At 45.1% G+C, this 24739-nt stretch overlaps 1 protein-coding gene across 8 annotated transcripts in view; it reads right to left on the bottom strand.

Annotated features, from left to right (window-relative positions):
* The window catches only part of TRRAP (transformation/transcription domain associated protein), a 105486-nt gene that overhangs the window by 51110 nt on the left and 29637 nt on the right, over positions 1–24739 (bottom strand). For 7 of the 8 annotated variants that reach the window (XM_057748297.1, XM_057748292.1, XM_057748295.1 and 4 more), the window contains exons 20-31: positions 23864–24120; positions 21698–21898; positions 19096–19247; positions 13633–13832; positions 12138–12355; positions 11824–12021; positions 10947–11207; positions 10299–10460; positions 8083–8179; positions 6560–6681; positions 6082–6252; positions 2955–3023 (exon numbers count right to left, since the gene is read on the bottom strand). In XM_057748297.1, coding sequence (XP_057604280.1) covers positions 2955–3023; positions 6082–6252; positions 6560–6681; positions 8083–8179; positions 10299–10460; positions 10947–11207; positions 11824–12021; positions 12138–12355; positions 13633–13832; positions 19096–19247; positions 21698–21898; positions 23864–24120 — 2108 coding nt within the window. Of the gene's footprint in view, positions 1–491; positions 546–2954; positions 3024–6081; positions 6253–6559; positions 6682–8082; positions 8180–10298; positions 10461–10946; positions 11208–11823; positions 12022–12137; positions 12356–13632; positions 13833–19095; positions 19248–21697; positions 21899–23863; positions 24121–24739 lie in introns of all 8 variants that reach the window. The other variant, XM_057748298.1, reaches the window with a different exon arrangement.

Here is a 24739-nt window from a genome sequence, read left to right on the forward strand (position 1 = left end):
AGGTCTAATGTATTCTTTGTGGTGTTTCCTCTCAGGAGGTTGTTAGATGCATGAGTTCATACAAACATTATGAGAGCAAAACCCGACTGGATCAGAAATATTGAGATCCCAGCACGTAGAAAACCAAAGAACTTAGAATCTTGCTTAAAGACGTCCTAATAGAAAACATGCGTGGCACCCAGACAGTTCACGGCAATGGTACTAATACAACTCCGCCACAGACAGACAGTACGGCTCACTGCACTCAAAGGCACGACACACTCTGTCCACCACAGAACCACAAGTCACAGCAAAACCAAGTACGACAACAACCCCTCCTGCACCTCCACTGAGATTCTCACCTCTACCCCTTCCACGGCAGGCTGAACCAAAACAAAAATTACAGCATGAAAAAAGGCAACAGAAAGATAAAAAGAAAAGAAAAGAAAAGAAAATATAAACTGTTCTTCACATTGCAAGTCATAAACTGACTTTTAATAGGTTGTTCTCACCTCAAACTGACAGAATGGAGACAAGGAACACCTCCCGCACTCTGAAATGCTCTCCTGAGGATGGGGAGGAAAATCATCTTTTTTCTATTTACGTTATTTACACAGAACTTCCCATATACTCAATACACAGAAAGGATTATTGGGGTAAACAAGACAGTAAAGACAATTATCAGAAAGCACACAATAATTAACAAATGCTCAACAGCAAAAAATACACCTTCCACCCTTCAGATGTCAAAACAGCCCTTCTCATGGTGTCACATGGAGTGTATTCTTCTCTAAATCAAATTGAGAAAAAAAAAAAAAAAGAGAGAGTTTTGGAATTCTTGTCTAGGGGGAGAAACTGTAAGACCTTGCTGTAGGCAAATACATTAAAAAAAAACAAAACTGTTTTGTTTAGAGTTAATAATTCAAGATTTTATGTGAAGTGCTGGTATTTAAAAAAACCCTTTCCCAGCTGGAGTTGGAAGAGGACCGGGGGTTAACCAGGTTAGGCATGTTTGAGGCCCACATACCCAAAAGAACCCAGACACCATGATGCCACCCACTGGATAGATACCTGGGTTATCTTGTGAAGTTGTGTGTGTGTGTGTGTGTGTGTGTGTGTGTATGTACAGACACAGTGTAACAGGTGGTCATATATTTCCCCCTGTAAGTTCAAAGCCAAACAGGATAACCTTCCTAAATGTGATCACAATGCAAAGCTCTATCATCAGGGGTACCTCATGTTATGGGGAGCTTTTATTTATTTTTATCCAACTTTTAACATGTCATCAGTTATAGTTTCTCAATTGGGCAATATTACTCGGGGATCAGACCGAACAGACAAACTACTTTCCAAGACCCATTCCTAATGTGTGGAGCGTCCACAAAAACCATCAGGGCTCAAGGGCAGAAAGGAGGCTTGGCCCTGGGCTGAGGCCATGAAGCTGTGGCCACACTGCCTTGGACCCCAAACACCGTGGCCTGAGTTTAGAGCCGCGGTCTCCCTCAGCCCCGGGATGTTCCCAGGCCCTTGGGACATGCTCAAACACTGATCGACAGGCTTCAGCAGGAAGGGGCTTAGGGATCTCCCAGTGCCCATGGCCCCGCCCCCCCATCCCAAATGAGCTGCAGTAAAAGCTTACGGGATCTTTCTGATCTAATGGAAGTCATTCATCTATCCAATAGGATTTAAATGTGTATTCTAGAATTAGCTATATGTTTCAGAGAATTAACAGCTAACTGTAAAAACAAATAATAAATTTAGAGCAAAAACACCTAATAGATGAGCAATGGGGAGGAAAAGTACAGAGGCACCTGCACCTACTCCCAAGAGCTTAGGCTTTTAAAATATACTCTGCTGTTCCCCATGAAGATTTCCTGATTTTTTCCCTATATATATAAAAATAACAAACCTTCGAAGAGGTCATGGATGGCTTAACACTGCTAAAAAAAAGTTTAAAATCCTGGTTTAGTTTTGCTTGTTGGCTGTTTAGAAGCAGCAGGAAACAAGACTCACATAAACAAAATACCTTGACATAGAATGGTCAAAACAAAGCATAAGAAAGCCAAAATAAATAAATATAAAATACAAGATGGGATGAAACACAGCATCCAACAAATAGGCACAGGAGGACAAAAAGCCACGTTAATTATGCCTCTGAAGAGCTCAAGGAATTCCCTCATCAGGAAACTGCTGTACGATTTCACAGGGTGTAACAGGAACTTGTGGAAAACACACCCCACTGAGAGGACAGTCATCAACTTTAAAAATATTTTAAAAGAATATTAACATATACAAATAAGATTAGATTCAAAACAGCAAGAACCATTCATTTTTAAGAGAGAAAGTCTTTAGTGACCAACACTGGATACTTAAAAAGATTTAACTAAAGTTGTTTTTCCTCAAAACCATAAAAAGTGTGTTTTGAAGTACTGGCCATTTCGACTTTCGGCAAACAACTGGGGTGGGGGATTGGGACCCAGAAAACATACACGCCAATATTTATGCGATGCTTTACTACATCCTCCTTAATGCTTTATGAAGCCCTAACACCTCTACTTGGTTTATGAGGCAATGAGATGGAAAGCAATGGAAAACAGCAGCTGAGGACTGCACCCTGTGCAAACGGCAGCTGCCAAGAACAGTCTAGAAAGTACACTTTATTCACTTTCAAGAAAAACTAATAAAATTGAAATACTAACATTCCACACTTCCCAGAATTCTCATCAACAAAAACATCATGTTAAAATGAACAAAAGGGAGATTTTAAGGAAACATAAAGAGGAACGTTCAACAATTAAGAGAAATAAAAGCAAAATGTAATGCTAACAAAATATGTTCAACAATTTACATGGACTATAGTCACATAAAACTAAATTTCTGACCGGAATTGCAATTAAAACCACAGCTCCGACATTAGCATTGGTAACAGCAGTGCACGGTGGGGCTGCCCTCCCAGAAACAAACAAGTCACTCACGTTTCCGTCGCTCCTCTGGCCCCCTTTGTGGGTGAGGACCACCACTTCCATCCACTTTCGCAGATGTTGCTGTTGAAAAAATACATCCTTAGTCATTTTTCCTTGATCACAGGAGCATCTTGATTCCAAAATGCTGCTCTTAGGTGAAAATTCACATGTAATCGTTAATTTCCATGCTACTTGATGTGAGAATGGCAGTGATTCTATTATCAAAAAAGTGCAGCCATCAAACTAGGGATGGGAGTAACTGGCACTTATGTTCTATAAATAGAAAGGCTGAATTTACCCGCATACAACAGAGAACGTTCTGCAACCCGGACATTCCAACCCCAGGTTTTTACTCCTGTCACTCTGTGCCACAGCTGCTTCTCCCCGAGGGCCGCCCTGAGCGGGTGCCAGGCCAGGTGTTGGGGCTGAGACATGAGCAAGCAGACAACATCCCTGTCCCCGTGGAGCTCTGGTTCCAGGGAGGAACGAGGTAAAACACAGGCACTCGTTCTGTGGAAAGACTGCACTGCTGCAGCAGCAAGAGAAGAGCCATCCCCTGGGCCCGTGGCAGCCAGCCTCCCGCCCCCAACAGGGTCCAGGGAAACCCAGCGACAAGCACTCAGAGCCTAAGCTAAAACCACACAGGCGGAGCCATACAACAGGACTAGCTTCGTGATCCTACACTGTCCAAAGCTGTCCTTCAAAACACTGCCCTGCAGGGAGTTAACAAGCTACTTTAAAAATGACTCCTCAGTCACAAACAAGCTTGGGGACAGATGGTTTAAATACATCCGAACACTTTTCTCTGAGCCTTTAGTGTCCACAGACCTTGTAAAGCTTCAAGAGGGAAACACAGTAACTGGTTGTTTCCCAAACTTACTTAGCTTATTAACTGTTTTTCATGGAAACCCTACATCTTGTAGAGCCAGTGTTCCAAGGAACACACACTGAGAAACATTAAAACAATATACATTTCTTCAAAGAAACTAAATACATTAACAAGGTTTACCAATAAAATTCCTTGAAGGATATCATCAGAATATATACTCACGAAACCTCTATCTTACTAGAATAGCTTTTTATACCAAAGATATGAGAGTAACAAAATTAAAGGTACAGAAAACAGCCACCTGCTCTTAGATTCCCCAAAGGAAAAAAATAACACTGACTGGTATATAAAATTAACTTTTAGTTCAATAAGGAGATTTCCAAAACAACTAACCACATAAGAGACTTCAAGATCAAATATCAAGCAGTTGAAATTATAAGAAAGGAAAATGTTCAGGGTTGTTTTTACAAATGCCCACCCTACATAGTAAGATATCTTATCTCTTAAAGTTATGCTGAAGGCTTGAGCTGTTCATCCCAAAAGTGTATCAAATGAGAGAAAGCAGAGGCTGATGACTGAGCACAGTTCTGAAGAACGTGGCTTGGTAAAGACGGACGTGGCAGAGCACAGGGTCCGTGCACAAGGCCAGCACCACAAACGCAGAAGTACCACTGGCACAGGTCCTGGCTGGACTTGGGCGAGATGGCTGCATAAACAGTAGCCTCGGTCATTCTTTATCCAAGTACATCAGCACTCTCTGCTTTCAGAACGTGGCTGTAATGCCAGAGAAGGAGAAAAAATTCCCTCAACAAAGCACAAACACAAAACCAACGTTCTTTATTTTAGGGAAAAAGACTCCTGGCCTCAGAAACTACAGATGTGATACAGTTCTGTTCACCTTTTCTTTTTCTTTTGGGGGGGGGGGGGGGGGCGCGGGGGCGGTGGTGGTGCGCTGCATGGCTTGCAGTATTAGTTCCCCAACCAGGGACTGAACCTGAATCCTCAGCAGTGCAAGCTCGGAGTCCTAACCACTGGACCACCAGGGAATTTTCCCTGTTCACTCTGTTCTAAAAAAAAAACCTGGAGAACAATGTTTATTGGATGAATTTCAACCTCACAGTAGATCGAAAGGGTTAGACTTGAGTGAAAAAACACACACACAGAAAGTTGCTTCAGGCAGGCATGCAAACAAGAAACGGTAGCCGACAGAGGGTAGAGACAGACCATTTTCAAAAGGAGACAAACATAAAAACACTAGGAGATCAGAACACACACACACAGATCTCGTCCATGAAAGAGCCAACAGTCATAAGACAAGGTAAGACAACGTGTATTTGATGTGCTCTAACTGGGAAATGATAAAACTTCGTTTACCTTAACCATGTTTATGAATGTTTGAATGCATGTAAATTGATAGGTATGTATGTGTATTACACATGGAAGCTTAAAGGGAAACAGCCTTTCAACTTGGAAAATTCACTTCCATATCACACTGTTTCCCAACTACACTGCACTATTAGGGCATCACTTAAAAGTTTTAGGAGGAATCATAATACTACCAACACCCAGTTAGGTACCTGGGCCGTTGTTCATTTCTTAGGTGTCTGTAGATACAAAGAAGCCAGTGTGCGAGGTTAAAAAGCCACATAAAAAACACATGCAAGTTTGCAGTAATGTACAACAAAATTTTAAGTTAATAAATTATTTGTAAATGTTTATTTACAGAATACAAAATAAAATTAATAGCTGAAATCCTCTTTCCTCTGTTTACACCTCAAGTTTAAACACTGTCAGACAGCTGTATTCTTTGCAGAAGTATTTCCTTGGTAACTGTAAAAACTCAAAGGACTTCTAAAGCTCTTACAAGTTTTTCACCACATCACTGTCTATAAAGGTCAAAGACTGAGAACAATCTAGATGTTCACCAGTGGGGAATGACGCGTGGCATGTCCCCATCATGAAATATTCTGTAGCCACAAGGTGAATGAAGAAGCACTTCAGGTACTGCTGTGAAATGATGGGATGGTAAATGGAAGAAGTAAGAAGTATGCATGTATTACACTGCCCTTTGTGGGAACTAACAGAATAAACACGTCCCTTTACAAACGGGAAGCATCTCTAGAAGGACACACGGGGAAACGGCTGACACTGGTTGGTCTCCCGGAAGAGGAACTGGGTGGCTGGAGGACAGGGGTAGGAGGGAGGCTCTTCACAGACACCCTTTTACACCTTTTGAGTTTTAAACCATGTAAGTGCATTACTCATTTAAAAAAAATAATTTCTCAAGTTTATCATACACGTCGGACTTACCATCATCTGATCACAAAATTTATCATTGAAGGAGTTTGGGAAGAGCCGGGTCACGGAGGTCAGACGGTTCACGACGTTCAGCGTCAGGCTCCGATAATCTCCCAGCATCATCAGCAAAGGCCGCATGTGCGTGTGGATCTGATCTACTTCTATGGTAGCGCCTTCCAAAAACTGTGTCAGAAAAACATGGAGTGGAAAACAAGTATCAGAACGTACTTCATAACAGGATGGAACTCATATTCAAGGCCAGCAGCAAGGTTCTGCTTTGCTTGGGAAAATGGAGTATTAACCACATATATTCCAGAAGTTTATGATGAAGTGAGGAAGACTCGTCATTACTGTTTAGTTTTTAAAGGGCTCAAGATGACTATGAAACAGCTCAAGAGGCTATTACAATCTGGTGTGTTACCAACCACAGGCACAGACGAGGTCCACAGGAAACGCAGTGCGGAACTCACACCCGCTCGCCCCCACTCACCTTTCTCATACAGGCTTCCCCAGCCTCCTGGAGCTCACTGTTGGTGGAATTCAGGGCTTTGAAGAGGGCGGCGATGATCTTCTCTCTGGACTGAGGAAGATAATTGCAGGCAGCAAGCGCATCTTTAGGGAGAGAAATCAATACAATTTTCATCATTAACCTGAAAAACATATGTACAGTTTCCTTGTCTGAAGGACAAATATGAGTCACTAAACTTCTTTCCTAGTATCTGGCCTCAAGAAAGACAAAAGAATGCACAACCTTCTACTCACCGGCTCACTTTTATCTAAGAGTGAACACTTATCTAAGAAGGCAACAGCCTGCCAGAAGGCCCATGATAAATCTTACTGACCAGGTAAGATGAAGAAGGGCTGAAGGAGAGAAATGATGGAAAAACAAGGGCTGAAGGGGGTACCCAATGCACCCCTGCCCCCAAGACATCCTGACAGGTGAGAGCACGGCTGACCTGTGGGCAGACGCATGCTGAGTTAGTGCTGAGGGTAGAGCCTCAGACTTTGGTGAGGAAGGAAACAGACCCACAGCCCAGCCTCTCTCCACTATCCAAGTCTAATCAGGTGGCCTCCTCCTAAATTGGGGGGTTAAAGGCTTTGAAAATGCAAATATCCTTAGGCAAGAGGACATGTCTGGAGCCTCTGTGTTAAAGGTTAGTTGAGGGGTAACATTGTAGCAGGAGCAATGCCCATGCTGGCTGATAGGAACGCATGAGAAGCATTCCCACCAGGAGGAGTGAGAAGCTCCTGACGTCGCCCCCCACCCCCACCCCCACTCTGGCCTGCTGTGTCTTGAGCCCCATCCTCAAGTTCAAGTATTACGGTCTGCCTCTCAGCTCCTCTATCTCTAATTCAAGAAGGATTGTGGCAATACTTCGTAAAGTGTGTAAAAATCAACAAAACAAGACAAAGTCAACTATACAACTGGGTATTTATCAAAAAGGGGGAAACGACAGTTTCTAAGTATGAGGGTGAGTACTGATTTAGTATATTTTTCTAAATTATGCACAATTCCTGTGCTAAACAATGATAACTGACATTCTCAACGAAAGCCTAGAGACAGCAGGAGTCTTAAATGCTTCTGAATCATTAAAAAGTCTAAAAAGATCTAAATACTCTGATTCAGATGAACATGACAAGATATGAATGGTATGACAACTCTCTTAAACCATTAGATTAGAGAGATACGTGCTTTAGAGAAACGTATAGTTCCCATAAGACAGCTATAAAGAGTTCTGAGTAAAATCCAGTTTATTAGATTAAATAAACTAATTGAACAATTTAATTAATAATTTAATCAATTAAATAATTTAAATAAAAATTATTTATACTCTAGCAATCTACATAATCCATTGACATCTCATTATGTACTTTGATAATACACAAACATAATTTTTATTCCACCTCAAAAAGACCACAAAAAGTCAGAAGAGTTAAGACTACAAAAAAAGGCCACTGTCTCACTTCACTTTTGCACCCAGTAACGTGTCGCACAGATTTACATGAACTTACTTAAGGCTGCAATTCGTAAAGGTACAAGCGACGGAAGACTTTTGTAACAGGGCAGCTTTGTTAAAGCTGAATCTTCAGCCTCGCACAAATTCAAGAGCTGCAAAAGACAGAACAACTTAATTTAGCCTGCACTCACTGTAAAGACACAATAACCTTGCAAGTAACAGAACACGGCAATCTGCCACACACAACACGATTAACAAACTGAACCCAAATCCCAAAGCATTTATCAAAATGTGACTGAGCGTCCTTCCTCTAAAGCAAAACTCAGTCCACCTCTGTGACACCTCCTCACCCACTCTGATATGATAATGCTTTTTCTTGACGCAGAGAATCACTTTATCTAAACGCAAATTCCACGATGGCGGGTACAACTCCTCCTTGTTCAGAGCCGCTTCCCAATGCCTTGGGCCAGTGCCCAAGAAATACACCTGCTATAATTCAAGAGTTTGAGCAGTCACACTTTTTTTTTTCAAGTACAGAGAGGCATAAGTAGGAAGTACTTCACTGGAAACAGTATCACACAGCTACTCCAGTGGCTAGCCCTCCAGACATTTTACCAGACCGGTCCACATGTACATATCCATGATCTAAAATATTATATATGGTGTTCTATTGCTACTTTCCCCTTCTACTGACATCCTGGAAAAATGGCACCATTTTTTCCCTTAAAGATTCCTATTTAGTAAAAGATTTAAAACAGTAGAGGAGAATATAAAGAGAAAGCCACCCACCCTACTCCACTCCCCAGAGAAAACCTTCAATAACATTCTCTTCATACGTAACATATTTGTATACACCCCTCTACCTATATCTAGAGAGAGTGAGCGTTGGAAACTAAATTAGAAAGCCAGACTTCCAAACGTGGCCACACCAGTATCATCTGGGAAGTTTTCAGGGAATAGATTCCCAGGCCTGACCCCAAATCTACTGAACTAAGTTTCTGGGGAGAGGACTCAAGAGTTTCTATTTTCTGAAAGATCCTCACGTTTTGATATAGCTGGTGCCCTGATAAACACTTTCAAAACCAGTTTAACTCCCCCAAATTTACCACTTAACACTACCAGTTTCTGGTCTCCAGCTCCATGAGGAATTTTCCCCGTAGGTTAAAACACACCTGCCTCTGGAGCCCCCGAAGGGAAGCTGCCCTCCCATCCTCCAAGGGCTCTCCTGTACCCTCGCTCAAGTCTTATAAGCGATGACTCTTATACAAGGGATATAGCAAAGTATAAAAGATCAAAGCTGGAACACACGATCAATGACCTTATGTCCAAGCAAAAACACAGGACTTAAAGAATCAAGAGGTAAATTTCTCATAACTGGAAATTCAGACAGTGTGGATAAGCATGATTTGCTTCTGTATGACTTTTGCCCCAGTTTACACTGACAATGCCTCCAGAAGTATGATTCACACCTCATAAAAATTTCAAACTGAGACTAATCAACAGCCTATTATCGAGTCTATGAATTAATGCTTATAATCCGACTGTATGTATAGTTTAACTTCTATTTGTCACTGTCTAATACCATCTCACACTGTAGTATTTACAGCGACAAACACTTGTAAGTTTCCATCCACCACCACTGTTATCCGGGGTCAAGGGGCAAGTCAAGTCCACTAAACAAAACGAGAGCCCAGCAGGACAGTACAGTGATTAGGAACCAGGCTCTACAACAACTGTGGTGGTTCCTGCTCACCTGCCCTGTGGCTTTAGGTGTCTAACAAACCCTAAGGCTTAGATCCTGCGTCTTCAAGATGAGAATCATCAGTGTCTGTACTTCACTGGGTGCTGCCAGAACCAGGTGCGGGCACTCTTGTGAGGCGAGTTCTCAGCAGTGCCTGGCACATTCGAGTAACTGATATGTTCACTGAACTGGGCGCCTGATGATGCGAGAGTGATTAGGGCAGATGCTATAGTCTTAACTCTGGAATAAGCAACTTCAAGGTCCTGAAGGCTCCCTGAAGAGGGTTAACAGAGTTCACAGGAATCAGAAAACCCCCACATTTTACTGGACATCTGCAGCCACCATGCCTACCTCCTCGCCAATCCCAAATGTAACATACCTGTGCTAGAGGCTGAGCCAGGCGGTGGCCGGTTACCATGGTCACCGCCCGTGCCTTCTCTGAATGCTGCCTGACCGGTCTTTGTGCACAAAGACAGGTTACCAGACACACGTCATCACCATCCACACCACGCCGCACCACCCCCCCCTACCTCTGTGTAGAACACCTTATGCTCCACCACGTTAAGGTCCATTGTGAAGAGCCGGGGCTGCAGAGTGGTACAGAACGTGTTTCCCTCCATCAGGCCAATCTGCGCGTTGGCAGGCTGGTGTCGGAGCAAATGCTTCTTAGGTGGGACCATATCCTGGAGAACCTGGGAGAGACAGGGAGGAAGCACCACTGACCAGCTGCCCCTTAAAAAGCAAACACCTCTCATCACAATATTCTAAGCCAATTAACAATGTGAAAACCATAACTGAGATCACAAGTTATCACAGATGTCTTTTAGTGAGGGAAGGAAGGCTGTTTCATATACTGACACTGGGTCATGGAGAGATGCAGGTAGGTACATTTAACTCCTACAGGTCCAGAGTAACTGCTCTTAAAACAACAAAAACCAAAATAAGAACAAAACCATCAGGTTGTGCTCTACAGGCCCAGAAAACCAGCATTCTACCCCCTCGACACGGACGATTACTGAGACAGACGTTAACATACGCACGAAGAGCATGTGTGACAGCGCTTTGTTTACTTGACAGAAAACTATACATTCTGTATCACGTCACATTTGAAGGAGTGAAGTAAAAAAACTCTCCAAGGTTCTGCTGCCGTGACCTCCGTCGGGGGACAGATGCCTCACCTCCTTATGGGGCTCCATGATCACGGTCACGCTCTTCCCAGTGACCTGGGCCAGCACCTGCAGGGAGTGCATGGCCTGCTTCCTCACGGTGGAGTTCGGAGACGTGACCTCCCGAACCAGGTCATGGGTCACGTGGTGGAAGGACTTCTCCTGGGCCGCCACAATCTCCTCGGCCCTCTCCTCGTCCTTCAGGGGCGTCGCACACCTCATCAGAAGCTGCTCCAGGGTGGTCTTGGCCATGGCGACCGCCCCATTGGAAACCTGCAGGCCAGGGAATCCTTAGCACGAAAGGGGGCGATGCTGCCCACGCGCCCACGTCTCCTGCACAGCAACCCCTGCTCCAAACACCGTCACTGGGGGCCCACGCCCCTCACGCCAGCTAATGTTATCAAGTCTGCTTCACAACGTCCGCAAGGTTATGACGCTAACTCCGGCAGCGAACCCTCCTGCTCGTAGGTACTCTGTCTGTCATTCAGAAAAGAAAATGTGGATCGGAACTTGATCCTCATGTTTACCAAACGGGTTTAAGCAGGCAACGCCCACCACCTTCCATTTGTGTCGCATCTGCACAGGGGCTCATAAGGAATGCGACACCTGTAGAAATGTTCCCCTGTGTCAGGACTGAGAAGTAGTTCTCCCCTTCACAGACCACTGGGTTAAGTACTCTGGCCAGTGGCTGTTCTTCATCAAGACAGACAGGTATTTCGATCCTCAGGGAAAGAGTCTGAGGGCTCTGATCTGTCCTTTCATTAAAGACGCTGTAACGATATCTAAGCTTTTAGAAGAGCATGTTTGCGGAACTGTCTGAAACCAGCTGCTCTTCAGGCAAACCAGCGTCATGAACCAGCACGGTTAGGCCTGGGCCCCCATCACCTACCTCTCCAGTCAAGTCCATCATGACAAAGAGAAGCGCTTTGAGGAAGGTCTGCTGGTTCTGCAGAACCCACGTGAGAGGCAGCCGCTCCATGAGGAACTTGATGGACACCACACCCCCCAGCTTCGCATACCAGGCCTGCTCATAGCAGCAGGCGCACAGGCGTTCCACGATGTAAGAGAAGAGGGGCAGCTGGCATGCCTGTGGAGAGACACACACAACCCGGCACGGCGCCCCTCAGTTCCTAAACTGCGAGTCACTTCTAGAGCAACTACCCTCCGGCACAAACACCCACACAGACCTCAAGCCTTCCTCACCCTCTCCTTCGAGCCCAGGATGATACTTGCAACATCAAATATCACAGCGAGGGCCACCTCCCCAATCTTGCAAAGTTCCTTTTCTTCATACGCCATACAAATAGCTATCGCATCAATGAGGACCAAGGGGTCCATTCCTTTCGACCCGTTTTCTTCACTGTGAAACATGGCGGTGCTGGGCTGGCTGCCCACCTGGTAGCAAGGGAGCAAGAAGGGACCTGAAAGGAGAGGTAGAGGGCATGCGGGAAAGTCAGGTTTAGCGCCATGAACATTCTCAGCCCTCAAACTGCAAAACTACCTCGCATTTTTCCTTGAGATTAGGAATTAATAAAAGCCAACTCTGGCACTCTAGACCAACTTCTGTTAAAATGCAATTATTTATAAACTAAGTGGTCTGACTCCATCACACATTATTTTCAGATTTTCTCAATCACAACTCAAAGACGTATTGGCTTAAAATGAGAACTACCATCAGGTATCTCCTTTAAAAAGAAAAATCATTAGCCAGGCCAAGAGGCACCACGTGGGACTGTCCAGGGGTTACGCTCTAGATGCTCCTAACATACAAATAACAGTAAAAAGCAACAGCACCCAGCTACGAAACCCAACCCACCCAGAGAATAGCCTGCCAGCAGCGATTCACTCACGCCCGGCAGCACCCAGCATGAGGCAACATGGGAATCACTGCGAAGCGTACAGGGCTGCTGGAAACACTGAGAAACAATCTAAGTGTTACACTTCGCAGCACTGACTGTCCAGGCAGGAAGAGTTAAAGGAAAGGGGGGGCGGGCAGTTCTGTGCTCTGCAGCGTCCGGAGAAAACCACGTGTTGATCGAGGGCTGGGGCTCTAAGGACACGCAGCGCTGCTCAGGTGTGCGTGCCCACCGACCAGCACTGGGATTAAGCTGAGATTAAGTATGCAGAAACTCAGCAACTGGCAGTGTGGTGACATCTTTACTCTCTTTTCAAAATCGCCAGTCTGCAATGGATTAGAAAACACAGAGACAAAAGTGGTCCTTCACCACCCAGAGCCTGAGAACTGCCGGAGCAGTGGTGAGGTGCGCCCAGGCAGGAAGATCCCAGGAGCAGAAGAAGCACAGCCTGGAGACTGAGAAGCTGGCTCAGCGGCTGGTGGGTGACGGAGCCGAGGGGAGGCTGGGCCTGGAAAACACCACCACGGACAGCAGACCGGCAGGGGTGTGACCACAAACTGTCCCTGTTCTACACGCAGAGGGTCCAAAAGTACTCAGCTCCCGGGATGAAAAACAAAGGGCCAAAATCTTCAACGCGGTGTGTTTCATAGGTAAAACTTGGTGACAATTTTCAAGTGAATACAGCACCCACCACAGAAATACCAACTATCTTTGTCAACGGAATGCGTGGAAAACTATACAACAAGAGCCAAAAACCAATCAGCCACACTCAGCTTCTCCGAAACACGTCCAAGTTTTTGAAGCTCCCCAACCTCAGCCCACCACTTCTCCGTCCCACTCACCACACTGCTGGGCAACCGCCACCATCGTGTAGTGGCGAATCAAGCTGGCCACAAAGGGCAGGGCGCTGGGCCGGAGGTCTTTAATGACAGCGGACATGAACGCTCCAGTCAGAGCCTGCTCAAACGTCTTCCTAGCTGGAGTGTCTTGCGCTTTGTAGCGATGTGATATGATGACGTTGGGTATGGTCTTTTCTGTAAAGCTGCAAGACAGCATTAAATCCATCACCACGACACGCAAGTCCTGAGCCAACGCTTCCACTACAAGTGAAAGTACATGTTCAACCTGCCCACTTTCCTCTCGTGCAGACAGGCCTGAGTGTGTTCACCTCTCTGCTTTAATTTCAGCAACACTTTGGAATCAAACATGATGACTTTCAATGATGAATCGTTAGAGCCAATGGTTCAAGAGACACCAAGTATGCTCGACCTAATATGAGCACAGGTAATGAATCAGAGGTAAATTACGAAAGGGCAGCACATTCCATATTCTTGTAATTATTTTCTATTTGAAGAAATTTGATGTTTGATGTTGATCTTTATAATTAAATAAGCCAAATTCTAAGAAGTTATCAATGCTCAAACAGGGATGAAAACAGCTATCACTTAAAGACAACTATGTACCTGTCATACGCTGAAAAGTCACACCACTGGGTACAGAATCAAATGGGGGGCTATGGGTCTAAAATGATGAAGGATTTACCACCAATTATATGAGATTAACTAAGACCCAAGAAAGGAGAGTCAGGGAAGCAGACTCAAACACAAGGGTAAGAAATGGTCATTAATATTTAAAATTTTTTTAGTTTTTTCCAAGCATGAGCAGGCCCAGATAACAGAACTGTCTCTCTGTGACCAGAAGTCTGCCTCTAATTTTCGCCCACTCACTCTCTGGTTCTGCTTCTGCCTCCGAAACTAATAAAACACACAGGCCCTTCATTTCCATGTGCAGCATCTTCAAACAGAGGGAAGAGCGCTGGTCATGCTTCCCACCCCACATCGGAACATCTTCTCAGCTCTCTTCCAGATTTTGATCATGCTCTTTCAAAGGCCACGGGGTCCAACTGTCTCAAACAGACATCTGAGTCCGTCGTCCCCCCCTCCCCCCGCCTGTTCTTCCACACCGTTCCTGACGCCAAAGAACATGCTCCTCTGGCCAAAAAAACCTGCAGGTAGCCTTTCATCCCCTTCCTGCGAGAAACCTGAAGTCTTTGTGGTGTTCCCTGAGGCCCTGCTCAGCGGCCCCCCCAGCCCCCTCCCTCTCGCCCAACTCCCCCCCACCCCCGCCTTAGCCTGCCATACACAGTAGCACATATCGCTGGCTGAAATACTATGCATTTGTTTCTTTCTGCTTGTTGTCTGTCTCCCCCACTAGAATATAAGTTCCTTGAAAGCAAGTAAACAGTCTTGTACATGAACCTTGAACAGAGCCTGGTTCTAGCAGGTTCTCAATCTACGACTGCAGAGAGATGGAGAAAGAGTGGTCTTTATAAATAAATGGGTCCTAGATATCCAGAGGACAAAACATGAATGGGAACCCCTACTCCACGCCATTCACAAAAGTCAGTTCTAGAGGGTAAAGACCAAAATGTGAAGGATAGAACTCCAGAGCTTTTAGAAGGTGATACAAGGGTATCTTCACAATGAGGGTGCAGGAAATGACTTCTTACAAATGATATAAAAAGCATAAAACAAAAGGAAAAATCTATCAACTTGATCACAGTAACATCATGAACTTTTGTTTATCAAAAAATTCACTGAGGACATCCCAGTTGGCACAGTGGTTGAGAATCCACCTGCCAATGCAGGGGACACAGGTTTGATCCCTGCTCCAGGAAGATCCCACGTGCCACGGAGCAACTAAGCCCGTGAGCCACAACTACTGACCCCATGTGCCACAACTACTGAAGCCCATGTGCCTAGAGCCCGTGCTCCGCAACAAGAGAAGCCACCACAATGAGGAGCCGCGCACACCAACAAAGAGTAGCCCCCACTCGCCGCAATTAGAGAAAAGCCTGTGTGCAGCATGAAGGCCCAAGCCAGCCAATTAATTAATTAATTAATTAATTTAAAAAATTCACCGAAAGGCTTTGAAACAATGAGCACATCTAGCAGAGAGACCCTGGTCTGTGTCCATTTCCTCAGGAGGCCCCAACTCCTGTGGTCGGGAACGGTGGCTCCAGGGCTGCAGGACAGTGAGCAGGAGGTGAGCCAGAAACATCCTGCTGGGCCTCAAAGGGTTCTGACGGGGACACGTCACGGGAGCACAGGAGCCAGCCAGGGAGGGCGCTCACTGACTCCCTTTAGACAATCTGGTCGTCGAAATAATGGACTGTCATCCTCCAGGTAAAGGCAGACTCCATGAGCCCATCCTGCTATAAACTAATATAAAAAGAGAGGGAAAAGCTCTTCCTCCCTTTGTTAAAAAAAAAAAAAAAACCAAATCCAGAGAGAGAGAGAGAACACGGAGGGAGACAATCACCATTTTATACCCATACAATAGAATACGATTCAGCAACGAAAAGGAGCAAACTACAAAGTTTGCATCATGGATGAGTCTCACATGCAGTACGCTAGGTCAAAGGAGCTGGACACGAGAGACTACATATTGTCTGGCTGCATGACCACGAAATGTCCAAAAGGGGCACGTTTACAGAGAGTAGATTAACGGCTGCCTGGGCTGGGAACGGGTGTGCGGATTACCTATAAAAGGGCAGGAGGGACCTGCAGTAGGGCACAAAAATGTTCTAAATCGGATTTACACTTGCAACATTCTGTAAGTTACTGAAAACCACTAGACGTCGGGCTTGAAGTAGATGAATTTTGGATATAGAAAATATACAGCAATAAAGTTATTTTTTTAAAAAGGTACAAAAATCACCATTTTGTAGTCATCATACCAATAACTGAATCAGGGAAGAATCATCAATAAATGCTGTAACCAGCAGATAAAAGTTTGATGAGAAACAGGATACTTATTTCATCTCCCCATCAATTATTTATTAATTACAAAGAGTAAAATAACCACCTGACGATGGAGACCAGGCCAGTAAGACTCACCAATGCAACAAGGCAACCTCCAATGGTCCCTGTTGTGACTGTGGCAAGAACACGTCTGTGAGGTTCCTACTAGACACGCACAGGCTCACCCTAATCATGAAGACACAGACAGACCCCCCCAGGGACACTCTACAAAATAACTGGTCTGTATTCTTCAAGAATATCAACGTCATAAAAGAGAGAAGTGGGACTTCCCTGGTGGCACAGTGGATAAGGATCTGCCTGCCAATGCAGGAGACACAGGTTTGATCCCTGGTCTGAGAAGATCCCACATACTGCATTGCAGCTAAGCCCGTGGGCCACAACTACTGAGCCCACGCGCCTAGAGCCCATGAGCCTCAACTACTGAACCCACGAGCCACAACTACTGAAGCCCGTGCACCTAGAGCCTGTGCTCCACAAGAGAAGCCATCGCACTGAAAAGCCCACGCACCACAAGGAAGAGTAGCCCCTGTTCACCACAACTAGAGAAAGCCTGTGCAGCAACGAAGATCCAATGCAGCCAATAAATAAACTTATATTAAAAAAAAAAGAGGGAGGCCTAATAACTATGAATTGATATATTTCATTTAACTTTTAAAATTTATGAGCAAAAAGTTGCTCATAAACACCTTGGGTTTGTTTTAATGTCTGAGACATCTGGAGTGTCCTTGTCTTTTTTATCTGACATGGGTTATTTCTGCTTTCAGTCAGTCTTGCCAGAGGTGTTTCAATTTTATTACTCTCTCAAAGAATCAACTCTTGGGTTTACTGAACCATTCTATTGTATGTTTGTTTTTCTCTTCTGTTCATTCTCTTCTCATCTTTTTCTTTTTTGCTTATTCTGTTATACTTTTTCTGACTTGACATTTATTCTCTATTATGATTTTTAAGAGCTTTAATGAGGTATAATTTATACGCTATAGAATGCATTCATTTCAATTTTGTAGTTCAGCAAGTTTTACTAAATTTATATAGTTGTGGAACAATTACTGCAGTCCAAAACCATTACTGCAATTCTGTCACCCCAAAAAGTCAGTCGCCACTCCTATGCTGGGGCAACTGCTGATCTGCTGTCTCTATATTTTGCCTTTCCTAGAAATTTCACATAAAAGGAACCATACAACACGCAGCCCTCGGTTTGGCTTCTTTGCATTAGACATGATCTGTTCATGTTGGAACACGAGTCAGCCGTGCATTCCTCGCTGCCACTGACATTTCGTTGTATCCACACACCATGGATGACAGACATCTCAACTGTTTTCAATCTATTATGATTAAAGCTACAAGTTTCTCTCAAAATCTAGCCTTAGCTATATCCCAATGACATCTGACCACATACTGCCTTTTCTTTGCTCTTCATTCCTTGCGGGACTTCAATCAAACTTGCCACTTCGCTCTCTTCCGCATGTCTCTTAATTCTTTTTTTTTTTTTTTGACCTTAAGTTTACCCCATTTTATTTAATTTTTTTTAAATTTATTTATTATTTTTTTTTGAGGTACACCAAGTTCAATCATCTGTATTTATACACATATTTATTTATACGCATGTCTCAATTCTTTTTAAAAGTTTTCACCTTTTCTCTCTCTGCACACATTCTGGATAATTTCTTTTGACTTATTTCTTATCTAAAGATTCTCTTTGTGCTTTTTTTTTTGCTTTAATGTGCTTTGGCAATTTTTATAAGGTTTGTAATTTCTTGGCATGCTTTCAAGTTTGTCTTTCATTTATTTGAAACATAATATCACCTAGCTGTGGTAATCCTCATCTCTGCAGTCAGAGCAGCTCTCTTACTGCTGATCTGTGGGCTCTTGTAATGCTGCCTTGTTTCCTTGTGACTTGCTACCTCTGCTCTCTCTCCAATGCTCTTTTACCAACTGAGCGCCTACTATATACTTGGCATTATCTCTGATGCTGTGAGAAATGTAAAAATACAAAGAAAAAACCTCTTGCCTGAAACTTATAACACAGAAAGATGATATACAGAATCACAAAAGATCATTATATAAAGGTCACAGCCTTAAGTGCTAAAAGCAAAATCAAAATGTCACACAACAAATACTAGAGGAATGAAAGGATCACTCTGGGCTGGAAAAGCGGAAGATCCCTGAGCACCTATCGTGCACAGGCGCGGTGGACATAACAGTGACCCAAAGGGAGAACGGAGCCTGACCCTTGATCCCTGTAGCTCATGACCTAACGGAGGAGGCAATGACAAAGGCAGGTTACGGCTGAGACAAGTTCTAACTCTCAAGCACCCAAGTTCTTTCCATTTCCTCTAAAAGCCAAGAGAGGCATTGCAACATGCCACTTTCCCGACGTGAAGGAACATACTTATAACACTAAGAGATCTGGGAGGCCCTCCCTGTCCCTAATTTTCTGAAACAAGGTACGTCGAAGCGTAGAGAACTGAATCACCAGCGTACTTGGGGTGAGCCAGCAGTTGGTAGAGCGCGTGTTTATTGTCCTCCAGGCTCATCATCGCCACCAGGAAGCACTTGATCACTTCCCACGCCTGCCTCCGGTAGTAGGGCTCTGTGTTGGCGCTCTTCAGGCAGTCCAGGGCTGTTTCAATGGCCTACAGCAAAGAAACACAAAAACTGTCGTCTGTGCTGAAATTACACGGCTCTGAAAAGGTTTCACTGAGAGCACACGCACCACCCAGAAGAATCTGAATGCACGTTTGCTCCTGAAGTGAGCACAGTGGGCCTGCAGACAGGCCAGCAGGTATGCACCAAATGAAACCTCCAGAAAAGGCGATAGACGTGTTCTGACATAAAGAACTGCATGGTTCAAACTGAAACGTGAAGTGGAGTTCATTAATTTCATGCTTAAACAGCCAATGCGAGATTCCAGAAATTAAGTGAGCTCAGAAGGCCTCTTGTGGTAGATTAGCTCGTTAAACTAGAATCTGAGTCATTTCAGTTCAAAACTGAAAGATGACTTTCCTAAGCTTTTACTAAATTCTCTCTTTGAAAGAGGGTTTACTTCATTTTTCAGAAAACCTACATAGCTACATACACATCTTAACCTACTCATTAGGTGGACCAGGACAACAGGGAAGGAGCAATCTCACAAAAAAACACTTGAAGTCTTTAACAGCTAAGATATTAATGTTAAAGATGTTTATATACCTCTAAATCAAAGCCCTAATCTGTGTTGAGGATTAAAGATTTATCCAGGCCCTGTGTGAAGAACCAGAGAGGGGCTGACAGGGGACAGGCCCCGCCCCGACGCAGCCAGGCGACACACACAGAGCACGACAAGGGCTCCTCACTGCATCACCCCCAGCGTGCATGTCCGAGCTCTGCTGGGGGCACCGCAGCACTGCCTTTCTCCTGCTGCCTCTGACCTGCTCAGTGCTATGTAGTAAATCATGCAGGGATGACTGAGAAGTGTTATTTTTAACAATCAACATAACCTACAGGCCAATTACCTGCCCCTTCCCCCCCCTCCAAAAAAGGGGATGTCAAGCATGGCAGGGCAGGACTGCTGTCCTGTAACTCCCCGGCACGTGGCCGGGGTGTGCCATGGCCCTCAGGACGCTGCCCGCTGGGGCAGGGCTCTGGGAGCACCACGGAATCTCTGGTGGGACCCAGGAGGACCATGGAAGCTCGTCTTAAAACCCGGTTTCTTCCATGCCTTAGCTACTTCAGGGAAAAAAATACTTCTAAAGGGATTTTCTTGCTCTACTCAGTCTATGTAGAAAACAAGTAAAAATCAGATGTCTTAGTTTTCAATCTAATACCAACCTTGCCACTCACAGAGCTAAAACAAACAGAATCCTAACTTGAGGAATTACCTAAAATGTGGGAATGGCTAGATTCACAATATGTTCACTGTGGTGATTTTCAAGATAAAGACAGAATTTTAGTTGTATTCTCTTACAAGGAAACTAGTGTTTATTTGGCAAGCGTTTTGATAAAAGGTTTTCATGAGAAGATGAGATTGGAAAGGACAACACCGTTCTATGGGGCGGGGCTGGGTGGGAGACAATGCGTGTGCTTGAGAAAGTTGGGGGTGGGGGTGGGGAACAGGTGGATAGAGAGATAACAGGATGACATTACCCGCGATGGGTACTCTTCCTCACAAACGTTCAGTGCAGCTTGGCTCTAAGGCAAAAACAAGCTGAGCTCTACAATACAATGTATTAGGACAGGACAAAGTGGCCCCAGGCCACAGGACACTGTTAAGCCCAGGCCTGCAAGGAGCTTAAGAATCCCAGCCAGGATCTGGCTCACTGAAAAGGCTGAGTCACTCAGTTACACGCAAAAGGCTGCTATAAAACCCTTTCCCAAAATGCCCAGTACATTAACGGCTAGATAAGTGCTCTGAAAAGACATGGTAACAAAAGCTGTAACAAGGGTGGGGAAGGCTGGTTATATAATAAAAAGGGGGAAGTCGAATGCGACAACACAGACTGTAATGAATACAACATTAAGTGTGTGACAAAGGACCCGGAGGGGCAAGGCGAAAGGGAAGAGTTCTCAGTAAGGATCAAGGGAGCAGCTGCGCGCTCCACAACACACTGGGGACAATCTGCTGATTCTTACACAAAGGCAGAGGCACCCTAAAGGGCACACAGAGAGAGACCAAAGAGCTGTCCACGGTGGGCTAAGGAGCCATGTCCGGACAGAGACTGGGAGAGAAGCAGGTACTCAGGAGAGATGCGGATGAGACAGGAACGGGACTAACCTGGCTTCTAAATGACATGACATAAAACCCATTGGGCATCAAAACAGACTAAGTGCAAGAGGGAGATGGGCTGGACAACACCTGCTGGTCCATCAGGAAGGATGGCCCTGCCCATGGGTCCAAAGTCCTCAGGGGCAACGCCACCTACTGGCGTCCTGGCATAAGGGAAGCCCCTCGCTGACCGAGCCAGGCCCCAATATACCTTGATCTTTGAGTTAGAAATTCCCACCCCAAAATCTTATGTTCTATTTCCATGTTTTCAAATGGAAATTAAATGTCTTACAATGAAACTTACAGTATCTTTAAGAAACTCCGAGAGACTCCCAAATTTACCTTCTCCATCGGGAGCTGAAGAGATGCTTTACAGTCGGAAAACTCCACTGTGATACTGGGGCCTTGAACTTCAGTCACGACGTAGTGCAGCTTCTGGGACTCCTTCAACATCTTCCTGTTACTGCCACCAAATTTACCAAGAACGCGATAGGCCACATGCGAAATGCTGTCGGCAGGGTTGCGTAAGGTGCGCCACAAAGCCTGGAAGTCATTGCGCTTTCATTAACCCTCCGAGGCGAGGCGGTCCCATGGTCCCCCAATCCCAACTCTAAAGTTATGAAAGACTACACGGCAAAAACTCCTCCTCCCACCTCTGTCCCCCAAATACACAGTTCCTTTCTTTGGGGGAAACCAATGTTATTAGTCAGGTATGTCCTTCCAGAGAAATCTGTCTGCCTTTACAGAAAATGCACATATAAGTACAAATGTTCTTCCATGCTCCTGCAGTACAAATAGCAGCATGTTATAAACAGCGCAGAGCTCAAAGGCAAGAAAACTAAATGACACATTGTTTGGGGGGATATACAAAATGGGATGGGGGAGCAGAGAAGAAAAAACAATTTGCCGGTAAAGTTCTTGACCTTGGGTTAGATGGTGCGTTCTCAGGTTTTTACTTCTATTATTAGGCTTTATAACTTACAAACATGATATACAAATTATCTTGTGCCTTTCAGATCTGATTCTTAGAAAGGATGTGAAGAGGGAAAGCAGGGGTCATCATAAAGGGACCTGCGTTACGGGAAAGTTGCATTACTGTGTGCCCTGTACTCACAGTGAGCATAAGTTACGGAGAAGCACTTCACTGTTTCAGAAAACTGTCAGTCTTCCCACTTTTTCACCTAAATTATCATAAGTCCTCAAAATTACCATAGCTCACTATTTAAATCTATTTTCTTAAACCACCTCTATAACAATGCCTGGTGTTAGTATCCAGCAACAATCAACATAAAACTTTGGAACTCTTCTTTAAAGCAAAATTCCAATTTCCCTTACATTCCAGTAGGTCCAAAGAGGCTTCCCCTTCATGACTGTTGAGAGATGTAGTCTAAGACTCCTCACCACCTGGCCTACCCAAAGCTCACGTATCCTCAGGAGAGGGGTCTTCTGCTTACCTCCCAGGAGGGGGCGGAACTGGGAATGGGGAGGTCCCACCTCCCAGCACTCACACAGGGACTTGGCCAGTTGACAGTATTCTGCCAGCTGTCCAGAACGCAGGGTTACTGTGCCTCCAAAGGAAAGAAGCAGCCCTGCCCCATCTCTCCCTAGGGTTGTCTGCCTCACGGAAGGGCAGAGGCCCAAGCACCCAGCCCTGCCTCCTCTTCCCACACGGAGCTCACCCAGGCTTGGGCCTGCCTTCTGGAACCAGCAGTCCTGTTCTCCACTCAGGCTCGAGAGTCAGTCAAGCCTCCAAATGACTGGCCTTGGAGGCTCCAAGCCAACCTCTAGGCCATCCTCTCCTGCCTAGATGGAGCCCAAGACCTACATTTCAGGACTGGCAGGCAAGTCCAGGTTGCATCTGCAATCTACTGTCCAGAGACTTCCATACCTGAGTGACTGCCCATCACAGAAAGCTGACGTTTGGACCCTTACACCAAAGGGGCAGGTGAGCAGCCTGAACCTTGAACAGCCACCAATGGCGTTACCAATCATCACCAGCAGCAAAACAGGAAGGAATAACCTGATATTTGACACTGAACTCTGATGATCCCAAAATATAAAATGGTTTCAAAACTGCCTCCTTTCTTATCTGCTGTTTCCTTTGCGGGTAGCCAGACAGCTCTACTTCCTTTATAAGTTTGCATCTCTTTATTGCGTAGCTCGAGAGCTTTCCTGGATAGAGAGGATTTCCCTGGAAGCAACAGCAGCCATTTAACATCTGCCTTCCCAAGTCATCGACTTCACGAGAACATGACCCTGCGAAAGCCCTCTGAAAGGGGAGCAATACTGCTAAACATTCACTCGGTACCTGCAGTATTTCTTTACATTGTTTCACAAGCCAGAAGACTCACACAGCAAGCTGAAGGCTGCACCAGAAGCCCACCACTCTGCACCGCCAGCTCAACTGTGGCCCGTCCCTTTGGAACCGGACAGCCTAAAATCCTGGGTACGAGCCAGATACGTGAGCCCCTGGCGCCCTCCGCTGGCGGCACGAGAACGAGGACGCACCTGCATGAGCTCTGCGCGCACGGGCTGGATGTGGTCGTAGAGGAAGTCGGGCTGCAGATTGTCCACACACAGCTCCAGAGTCCTTAGGCCTTGGCTGACCAATGTCTGAGACCCGTTGAGAGCCGACACCAGGGGATCCATCAACATGGGCAGATAGGGCAGGAGCGAGCTCAGCCGCACGGGCACCGTGAGACACAGCTCCACGAAGAGGTCCTTCATGTGCTGCTTGTGCAGGCCGCTCTGCAGCATGTTCAGCCCTAGACACGGAAGGGGAGGCCGTCGGGGGGTTACTCCCCAGACACATGCCCAAGTTAACGCACAGAAGAACTGGCCCACCTTTACACGTGAACAGCAACCTGGCAACAGGAACACTTTTACACCGTATTATCACTATGTTACTTAAATCTATTCTGTAACTGCGCCCATGACCTCTTCCGTCTATAGCAGCCTTGGTGACAACAGCTGGCTGTGTGTGATTAGCACAGATTATAATGTGAGTTATAATTAACGTCATTTAATGTTGATTAAATTGATATTAAGGACTGATTAATATTACACAAAGTTTTAAAAATCATGTTTTCCTATGAATAAACCCAATCTAAAGAAACAGACTCTAATACAACGTGTTCATCTCAAATTTGAGGTTTACAACCTTATGTGTTTTTTCAGGTTTCCAGTAAACCACAGTTTTGATGTCTATGCTCTAAAATAAACATTTTTTTTTAATCCACTTTCAGTTTTTATAAATGGAAGGAGCTTCATTTTTATAAACACAACCCCCCCCCACTTTCCACGAGAGTAACTGAGTATTTACTGAGCCCTTTCCTAAGACATGTCAGATTGGGACCTGCCCACAGAAGCTTAGAGACAGCTGGA

The sequence above is a fragment of the Hippopotamus amphibius genome, chromosome 9, assembly GCF_030028045.1.
Source record: "Hippopotamus amphibius kiboko isolate mHipAmp2 chromosome 9, mHipAmp2.hap2, whole genome shotgun sequence".
In the NCBI taxonomy this organism is placed as follows: Eukaryota; Metazoa; Chordata; class Mammalia; order Artiodactyla; family Hippopotamidae; genus Hippopotamus; species Hippopotamus amphibius.